Raw genomic sequence first — 10,472 nt, forward strand, 5'->3', positions numbered from 1 at the left:
TCACACCTCAGGTGTCTGAGGAATCCCAGTATGTGAAAAGTTCTGGAGAAAGATTCCTAAAAGAACCTTTGCCCGTTGCTTTCCTGTGTGGTGCTGTGGACTATGTTTATCTTATCTGAGATCAATATCATCACTATGTCACTTTTATCTAAGCTCCGTTCAATCATTAACACAGATTTATGATTCATTGCCTTGATATGTAATTTTCTTTGTATTAGAAGTTTGCCTTCAGAATGATCTTAGTGTGCAAATCCAATCACAACTTCAAACGCATTAACTGAGCTTTACTTTTCACACAATGACCACATAGAAAGCACAGTTTCTCAATGAAGGAAAAGGAAATAGGTTTCTGTTGTGTGCGCTCAATCACTCCAGTCAAATTCCACGTTGGTTACCTAAAGTCTGTCAAAAAAAGAAGCAGTAGCTGTTTTCTCATATGAACTCCGGACAATGTCCGACGAATCAGGTGCAGACATTGTACGAAGTTTCCCTTTCACACATGATTACACCGCTGTTACGTAGCCGGTTCACCCTTATCGACAGGGCCGACACCAAAATCGTCAGACAAATTCAAGGAACGAACAGAGACTCGGGAGCTGGCAGGGTAAAGTCCGTTTAATGTCGTTCTCACATACAGCTCCTCTGGGTAATGTCTGGAATCAATGTGCCTGATTCTGCACTATTATATATTTTTTCAGAGAATTTAACTGTTGTTACCTTATTTGAATGTCTAGATAAGTTCAGGGTTGCAGTGCATGTGTGAAAGGGACTAGTGAGAGCAAGAAATTCAGCAGACATACTTGGATGTAGTATTACACCACCATTTGTTCAGCATGGTGACATTTTTTTAAAGACCAATCTGGTGCCCACCATAATACATGGACTTGGCCTGTGGTGAAATCACTATTCAAAGGCATGTCAAGGTTGAATTTGTCACTCAAAGGTGTATTACTGCATGTAAGGTGTCTGGCCAAAGAGAATATTACAGAAGGTGCCATATAGATGAAAATCTTCGGCCTGATTGAGTGGAATATATGGAGCAGTAAACATACATTTTACTACTAAATGACTACAGGTGTGAACTTATGTTCTGATGTGTTGTGTGGAAAAGGGTGGTCATTAATGAGGAGTTTTATGTTTCTTTTATAGCATAGCAACATTTTGAGCTTGCATTTGCTTTTTATGGTGCTTGTGTCCGCTGTTCTCAGATCTGGGCTTTTCGTTTTCTTATGATGCATTAAAACAATATAGTACTACCATTTCTACTACGACCAGTGTCACAGTGCAGTCGTAGTCCCTATATGGTTTACTTTAAGGTTACTGTTAATATGGTCCCATATTCTAAAAAGTGAGATGTATTTTTCTATTATAAAGCAGGTCTTAGTGCTATATAAAGATATAGATTTAATGTGAAAGTATGAAATTGCTCAATTCACACACCCCGTATTCAGAAACTGTGCCTTTAAACGAGCCGTCAGGACTTCTGTATGGTTGTGATGTCACAACTATACTATATATAGGTAGAAAGTGCCGTTACAGTCATTCCCCGGCTGCAATAAAGAGTGCAGATGTGGAAGACCCAGAAACACTGACCAATCGGAGCCGACTGGGCTTTTTCAGGAGAAGGGGTCTTAAAGTGACAGGCGCTAAAACGGAGCGTTTCAGAAAGAGGGTGAATACAGGTATATTCAGACGGATAGTATGAGAAAAATAATGCGTTTTTTGAACATTAAAGCATGTAATAATTATAATAACTTTTATTTATATTGCACCTTTCACGAAACCCAAAGACACTTTACAGAATTACGGGGGAAACAGAGCTAGGGGAGGTTGTAGGCTGTTTGAGGAGTTTTTTAAACATGTCCAGGGATGTAGCATTGCGGATTTCTGCAGGGAGGGTGTTCCAGAGGGATGGGGCTGCAACACTAAAAGCTCTGTCTCCTGAGTATATGGTCGACTGATGAAAGCCCTTGCATTTACAGTAGTTCAAACTGGGTGTCTGTGGCGACATTCCCTGGAAAACCACAAATTGTTAGTGACTGTTTTTGTGGGGACGTCTGTATGGCAGATTTGTAATTTCCCTGGGTTTGAACATTATTGGAAACATTTTGGGATAATGTAAGTACACAGCTATAAAACATATTAAACATAGGTATAGTTGTTTTTTAGACATTTTAATACAGAAATATTACATATTATATCTTTAATTAACAAACCAAGTTCCACACAGTAAGCCCTGTGCTTTCGGTGCCTGTTAGTAATCCAGCCTAGATGTCCAGTGAGTGTGTGACAGCCTTTTAACAGTATGAGGCTAAGCTACCGCTGACAAAAAATACACCGAAACATTGAATGTCATTATTTTGAGTGATAAAATATTTATTTAAATATTTCAGCCACTGCACATTCAGTCTTTTTCACATTGCTTTGGTTCCAAACAGACATTATTTTGAGAACAGTGTGCTGAGATTTTCATTTATTCTCATGTCATCTCAAAATATAACTGTACAACATGTAAAATATATTGCGCCTATATTTTCTACAAATACACTATATACAATATTAAAAAAAAAACAATACCATGAAATTAGTTTTGTTACATTACGGTAACTACTGTGTATGTAAACTTTGTCAAATGTATAAAGTCAAAAAGCCATGTTATTCCCTACCTCAGTGTATTGTACAGCATGATCTGTAAAATATTGACTCTTTTTGTCTTTGGCCTTTCTCTGTGTTTTCTCCCAGAAATCATCATCTTCTCATTCAGAAGCTAGAACCTGGTTTCTGGAGCCTGTGGGTGAAGGAGGAGGTGTGTTTCATTTTAGATACGTGGAGCTATTGAAAATGTTATATCATCATCACATTTGATCACATCACGGCTCGCCCTAGAGCTGGGCAATATATCGATATATCGATATCGTGATATGAGACTAGATATCGTCTTAGATTTTGGATATCGTAACATCGTGATATGACATAAGTGTTGTCTTTTACTGGTTTTAAAGGCTGCATTACAGTAAAGTGATGTACTTTTCTGAACTTACCAGACTGTTCTATTATTAGCCTTTTCCCCACTTAGACATTATGTCCACATTACTGATGATTATTTATCTAAAATCTGTTGTGTGAAGATATTTTGTTAAAGCACCAATTGTCAACCCTAGAATATTGCCGCAATATCAATATTGAGGTATTTGGTCAAGAATATCGTGATATCTGATTTTCGCCCAGCCTTAGCTCGCCCCCTCCCTCTCCCTGCTTCTCTTCATAGTTGTCATAGGTTTCATCTGCCAACCCTTTTGTAGGCTGGCTCAGGTTTGCCTTGGACCAGCTCTGAGTTATGCTGCTATAGTTTTAGACCGCCGGGGGACTTCCTTTTGACACACTGAGCTTCTCTCCCTTTCCATCTGCGCGCCATAATGTCCCAGTAATATTTGTTACTAACTTGGCACCGGGAGCTTATTCTGCTTGATGCCCTGCTACGCCCTGCACTGCTACTACTATTATTTCTAGTCATAGATCTATTATCTTTATTGATACTATAATTTGCTAATGTTCATACCAACTGCTATAATTATTATGTATCATAATTCTCCCTATCTGTACATCTGTATTTCTGTACATCTGTATTTCTGTCTCTGCGTCCCAACCGGCAGCGGCAGATGGCCGCCCACCAAAAGGTCAGGGTCTGTCCAAGGTTTCTGCCTGTAAAAAGGAAGTTTTTCCTCGCCACTGTCGCACCAAATGCTTGCTAGTAGGAAATTGTTGGGTCTTTGTAAATTATAGTGTGTGGTCTAGACCTACTCCATCTGTAAAGTGTCCTGAGATAACTCCTGTTGTGATTTGAAACTATAAATAAAATTGCATTGAATTGAAATTTGGAGAATGAATATTTGTGGTCTATTGATTAAGTGGCATTGTTGCAAAAATAAACCAATAGATGAGATGAAACAAATAGCATGAGGTATAGGACATGGCGAGGTAAAGGAGATGAAAAATGGATACGTACATTTCTATCTCTGCTCCTCAAATTGCCTTCAGGGTGGTGAACTGTGACCGTTGTTATAATCTGCAGAACAACATGAAGAGTTAACTATTCCCAATATTGTGTTATGCTTTGTATTTTTTACGAAATAAAAATGTGTCTTCTTTACCCTGTCAAAGTCAGATTTCTTCTCTGTGGACTCTGGATGTTTCTCGAGGATGTGCAGCATGGCGTCGTGCAGCGTCAGGAAGAACATCGACGACTGAACTTCATCATCAAAGAAGCAACAGTCGTGCAGTTTCTTCAGTATGTAAGCTACAGGTGATGAGTAGAGATTAGTCAAAGTACTTCAGTCAGAGGTCTATCAAGGATTTGGAGAAAGAGTTAATGACACTAAGGATTGTATATTTTGTGCACGGGTGCAATTTTCCGACTGGGGATATGTGGGATTTCCTCCTTTTTGGTCTACATATCCCTGAGTCTGCAGAATTATTACAAAATGAATCTTTTTTGACAAAAAAGTTTTTCTTGTAAATTTCTGACTTTATACTCTCAGAGAATATCAGTTCTTTTTCTCATAAATTTACGATTTAAATCTCGGAAATTCCCCCCTGTAACGCTCTGTAATTATATACTGTGTGTGTGTGTATGTGTATGTGTATGTATATATATATATATATATATATATATATATATATATATATATATATATATATATATATATATATATATATATATATATATATATATATATATATTTTTTTTTTTACATGCATTAGCCCTAATTCACCGTTGTACCATTTTGCTAATATAGTAAAAACAACAGGATGTCTTTTTAGCATCTCTGTTGGAAGTGACATGAACAAAAGCAATGACTTTAAATACTCAAGTTTTATACTTACGATCACAAGCCACAATGTAGACCTCAACTTCCACCCGGATCAGCTCTTTCAGTGCCTGTAGAAAAGGTAAAGATGATTTTTACAGATACAGTATATACTGTATATAAAAGAACTGCCTCTGTTGCTGTGGATGAACAACTCACAGTTTTAAGTCCCTTCAGAGCAGAGATGTCTAGAAAAGAGACAGCAGCAAAGTCCAGGACCAGGCTGTGGAGGTCCACTCTGGGAACAACGATGTTGGCAGGAAGCTCGGCGCCCCAGTCGATCCGGACAGGAAGGTCCTTGAAGTCAGTGGGCAGGTCCAGCTCCTCCATGTTGCTCTCATCCTCTGACTCCTTGATGAATCCACATGAGGTATTCAGGAAGCCTTTCTGTAATGGTAAAATACTGTTCATACGTGTTCTTGCTTATCTTTGGTTCACACAGAGCTGCAGCACATTCCAGTATTTGACGGAAAGAAAAAGGAATACAAGGAGGAAAAGCCTCTTTGCTACCTGGTACAGTATTAGCATTGCAGCCTTCTACATACAGTGAGGTTGATCTACTTTGTTTAGTTCAATTCAACTTTATTTCGGAAACACAGGTCTATATCAGTATAAAATGTGTAAAACACAACGCAGACAAGACAAAGAAAGTTACCTAAATTGAAGTTCATAAGTGATTTCCAAAAGCAAATAGTGTACCTTGTGGCACTCTGTGTGGGGTCAGTCAAAGCAATTATAATGACATTTTTTTGAATAAGTTAAGAAACGCATACATTTATAAGTAAAATTTCTCAACGCAGCATGAAAGTTGGGAACAATATAGTCATAAACTTATGACTCGCACTTGTCCATCTTGGCACTATGAGAAAGATTCTGAATGCATCATTAAATGCCACCTGAAGCTTTCTCATTTTTGCCTTACTATAGCTGCACCTCAAGTGGGCTGTGTAGAGTGGAGTACAGTAGGCTTTTAAAGGGGCAGTTTTAACATCATCTGTGCACATGTGAAATTTGCGTGCCAGCATATTGGCTTGTGCATACAGTTTGCAACACTGGCGCTGCACATCATCGTCATTACATTAAACATTACTCACTTTGTTTACCACATTTAGTGCTTGGTCTGCCATAAAGATATTGTAATAAGGGGTTAGTTAAACTGAATCATGCAGTTTAAGCACTACTGTGTGTAGTCACAACTTGTGCCCACTTATACCCTTTTTCCCCCAAAATTAGTGTGCGTGCAGGTTTTTTGAAACATGGGAAAACCCCTCAAGCCTAACTTCTAACATTACACATAACAGTAGTGAATGGAGGCACACATTCATCTGCTTTTTTCTTTTGCAGATTTTCTGGAAGTTTGGGTAAAATTTGCACTACATTTGGATGGAAACTTGGCTTATATCTGATGGGAAGCTGGTGAGGGATTCTGAAGGAACCTTGTAGCGCCGCTAAGGACTACTGGTGGGTGTGTCTACACTGTCTTTGTCCGTCTACAACCTCTAAGTGTGGGAGCAACTAGGCTTGCAGTGCAGGGGGAGTTGTAGCCCTCCCTGTTTTCTGAGTTTATTTACTTGTTGGTTATCTGGGGAACATTACTGGACTTCGAAAGTCAAAATGGCAAGAGTACAACAACTGACTTAGGGAGCTTTCACACCTATACAGTAGTTCTGTGGACTCGGTGCGATTCGGGGGTGAAGTTGCAACATTGCTGCATATTTTTTTTTGGTTCGGTTTGCGTTCACACTGCACCAAATTTTGTAAACAAATGTCATATGGTCGAAACGGTCGCTTGCTTGTTGGGCAAAATGTCCGAGTGAAACTCAGCGACACTTTCTGGTCTCAAAAATAATGGAGCATAACCAAATTTATAACGTCTTGGTTTTTTACAAACCACGCAAGAACGTTCACTCCTCTTATTGGTCGGATGTGTCTGGGGCCGGAGCAAAGTACATACATTTGCTCTGGTCACGGAGACTTCGCTTTAGCGGCGGCTGGTTTGACCACAGAAATGCGAGTGACCGCAGTCTATTTCTGTAAGAAAAATACTGCAGGCTTCAGGAGACATGAGCTCAGACTTGCGGAGTATACATACAGTTGGGGCAGTTCCAGGTCAGATCATGTTCTCACCAATGCTCCAGAGTTTGATTGAAAGACCACCTCATCAACGCTTGTTTGGTCCGCTTTTGGTGCGCATCCGAGTGCGATTGCCGCGTTCGAGCTAAATGAGGCCGGTGTGAAAGCCTCTTTGGTGTATTTACTTTTATAGGGTCCTGGCTCAGCTGCTGTACTCCAAAAGATATAAGTATAGCCTGCCTGTTGTAAATGTTGTGTGGCAAGTTGTAAACCAAAGAAAACAAACCCTCAGGACATCACAGACCTGCTCGTATCATGTTCACACATTTAATGGCATCTGAGATAAGTGGAGGGGAACCTTGTACCGTCTGTTGAGCAAATGCTATCACACTCCACATATCTTTTTATTATGACCTGAATAGATTTCAAACAAAACAGGAATAGACAACAATGACAGCGTTAAAATAAAAGGGACTGAGACTTATGGGATTTTAAAAGCATTGCCAGCGTGAAAATTTGTTGTCGTTATCACTGACTGCGGTGAAAGTCTTTACTTACTGATGTCCATTGAAGGTCTCCCTTCTTTAGAAGTTTCCGGATCATCCTCAGTGCTTTATTTCTTTTTCTCAACACTCTCAAGGGATTAAATCCAACCTAAGAAACACATGAGTGTGAATGACATCCTGTGTTACAAACCTTTTTTTTTTAAGTAATGAGGACGTGACCAACAATTTAAATAAAATGCATCAGGCATCAGTCTGTTGCCACTGTTGTACTTACAGCTTCCACCAGCTTGCTCCTGAAGAACTCGATGTTGGCAAAGAAGATTGGTGATGGTATCCTGAAGATCTTGACTCCCTCTGGCTCATATATCTGGAGAGTGTCATTCATTTTACACCCTAGTTATAGCCCAAATCATGGTAAAGCATAACAAGTCTGTTGAATGTAAGATGCAAACAGTGAACGAGTAAGGTAACAGAAATTATTCTTATCCCCACTCTGGTTTCCATAAGAACTATGAGACACACACACACGCGCACACACACACACACACACACACACACACACACACTTACATCAATATAGTCCTTCCTGTCTTTGTAGATATCAGTCCCTTTGATGTTGGCCAGCAAACTGCAGCGAGGGCTGAAAAAAAGGAAAGGACATAAAAACTTCAAACCTTTTTAAATCTGATGATCGGAGCACTATGAACTTCAGCAGTTCAATTTATCAAATGGAAAACTGCATGCTGCCAAGACTTGAAAGAAAATTTCAAGCTAAGATAAAATGGGTATAGGGGTTGGTATTTTGTGTAAGGAAAAAGTAAAGAGTTGATGGCCAGATGCATACAACTGAGCTCTGAGGACCACACTGATCAGCTCCACCCCGAGGCCTGCAGCCAATCCAAGATCCAATCCCAGCAAGATAGCTGCAGTACAGGTACCCAACCACACCACCTGGACGTGGGTGATGATAAGAAACACAAGTTGTTTTTTTTTAATAGGGGCAATATGTTTTTTTTTTTTTTTTTTTTACTGGCGGGTAGCACAAAATGGCAATGATCAGCCTTTCAATGCAGAGATGTTTGGCCATTTTTGTGAGAACTTACACAGTCTGGTTTGTCTCTCCTCCACAGGTACGGGATGTCTCTAAACTGCATCAGCATGCCCTTCAAGTTGACGATGACCACAGCACCCAAAACAGACTTGTAAAATAATGTGTCAAAGATCAGACTTCAGCCAGTCCAGACTCCAAAGACTTACTTGCTTGTTAGTAGAGTGAGGGAGATGTGAGGTTTACCTTCGGGAGCGGCTCCAGTAGGAATCCAATGGCCAATGTGACAATCATCACTATGATAGCTGACAGTAAACCAGCTATCTGAAAAAGGACAGAACAGGTATGTTAAACTACAGAGACGACAGGCTCCTATTGTGCCACATGTCTTAAAGGTCCCATGGCATGAAAATGTCACTTTATGAGTTTTTTTTTCTCATTAATATGAGTTCCCCCAGCCTGCCTATGGTCCCCCAGTGGCTAGAAATGGTGATAGGTGTAAACCGAGCCCTGGGTATCCGGCTCTGCCTTTGAGAAAATGAAAGCTCAGATGGGCCAATCTGGAATCTCCTCCTTATGGGGTCATAAGGGGAAAGGTTACCTCCCCTTTCTCTGCTTTGCCCGCCCAGAGAATTTGGCCCACCCATGAGAAAGAGAGAGACATCATGGCTTTCAAACGAGCAAAGTCGCAGTTGGTCAAGGCCACACACCCCCCCCCCTCCACCTTGCCCCCCCTCTCTCCTCCTCAATAGCATTTAAAGCGACACAGAAATGGCACATCCTAAGGAAAGCTCATTGTGGGACTGGCTCTAGTGGCTGTAATTCTGCACCAAGGCTGAATTTTGGGAAAGAGACTTCAGATACAGTATAAGGGGGACCACTAAGGTCTATATAAAAGAGACTTCAGATACAGTATTAGGGGACCACTAAGGCCTATATAAAAGAGACTTCAGATACAGTATTAGGGGACCACTAAGGCCTATATAAAAGAGACTTCAGATACAGTATTAGGGGACCACTAAGGCCTATATAAAAGAGACTTCAGATACAGTATTAGGGGGACCACTAAGGCCTATATAAAAGAGACTTCAGATACAGTATTAGGGGACCACTAAGGACTATATAAAAGAGACTTCAGATACAGTATTAGGGGACCACTAAGGACTATATAAAAGAGACTTCAGATACAGTATTAGGGGACCACTAAGTCCTATATAAAAGAGACTTCAGATACAGTATTAGGGGACCACTAAGGACTATATAAAAGAGACTTCAGATACAGTATTAGGGGACCACTAAGGACTATATAAAAGAGACTTCAGATACAGTATTAGGGGACCACTAAGGACTATATAAAAGAGACTTCAGATACAGTATTAGGGGACCACTAAGGACTATATAAAAGAGACTTCAGATACAGTATTAGGGGACCACTAAGGACTATATAAAAGAGACTTCAGATACAGTATTAGGGGACCACTAAGGTCTATATAAAGAGACTTCAGATACAGTATTAGGGGACCACTAAGGCCTGTATAAAAGCATCCAAAGAGCACCATGTCATGGGACCTTTTAAAGAGGCTTATCTGAAGTTAAAGTGCATGAAAACTGCAAACCACAGCAGAAAACTATAGTCCACAATAGACCTCAACAGAGAAACCCCTATTAATTTTCTCCATAACGATTTAGATTATTAGCCATTATGTTTAAACCATCCGGGGTAGACTGACCACGAGCTACGGAATTGTGAAACAAAGGTTAAGGCTCCTGTAGAAGCCAAAAGTATGATTAAGAAAAACACGTTTTATTCACAAGGTCATGGAGAAGTATTATGGTACCCACAATCCTAAGCGTAACAGCAATGTCTCTGATTGGTTGAGTTTTTGTACACTGTCTTGTACCTTTCCCTTTTTTTCGGTTTTCCAAATTGTTCTTTTGCGCCAAATCAAATGTTTTATAATCACGATTCATCTCGTA

General features: G+C 40.0%; 1 protein-coding gene across 1 annotated transcript in view; it reads right to left on the reverse strand.

The window, feature by feature from the left end:
* The window catches only part of LOC144512434 (chloride anion exchanger-like), a 21,090-nt gene continuing 10,618 nt past the window's right edge, over positions 1-10,472 (reverse strand). The window contains exons 10-20 of the mRNA XM_078243196.1: positions 8,742-8,819; positions 8,551-8,646; positions 8,292-8,398; positions 8,018-8,087; positions 7,722-7,814; positions 7,500-7,595; positions 5,028-5,255; positions 4,885-4,939; positions 4,152-4,297; positions 4,007-4,066; positions 1-15 (exon numbers count right to left, since the gene is read on the reverse strand). Coding sequence (XP_078099322.1) covers positions 1-15; positions 4,007-4,066; positions 4,152-4,297; positions 4,885-4,939; positions 5,028-5,255; positions 7,500-7,595; positions 7,722-7,814; positions 8,018-8,087; positions 8,292-8,398; positions 8,551-8,646; positions 8,742-8,819 — 1,044 coding nt within the window. The remainder of the gene's footprint in view (positions 16-4,006; positions 4,067-4,151; positions 4,298-4,884; positions 4,940-5,027; positions 5,256-7,499; positions 7,596-7,721; positions 7,815-8,017; positions 8,088-8,291; positions 8,399-8,550; positions 8,647-8,741; positions 8,820-10,472) is intronic.

Source organism: Sander vitreus, chromosome 23 (assembly GCF_031162955.1).
Source record: "Sander vitreus isolate 19-12246 chromosome 23, sanVit1, whole genome shotgun sequence".
Taxonomy (NCBI): domain Eukaryota; kingdom Metazoa; phylum Chordata; class Actinopteri; order Perciformes; family Percidae; genus Sander; species Sander vitreus.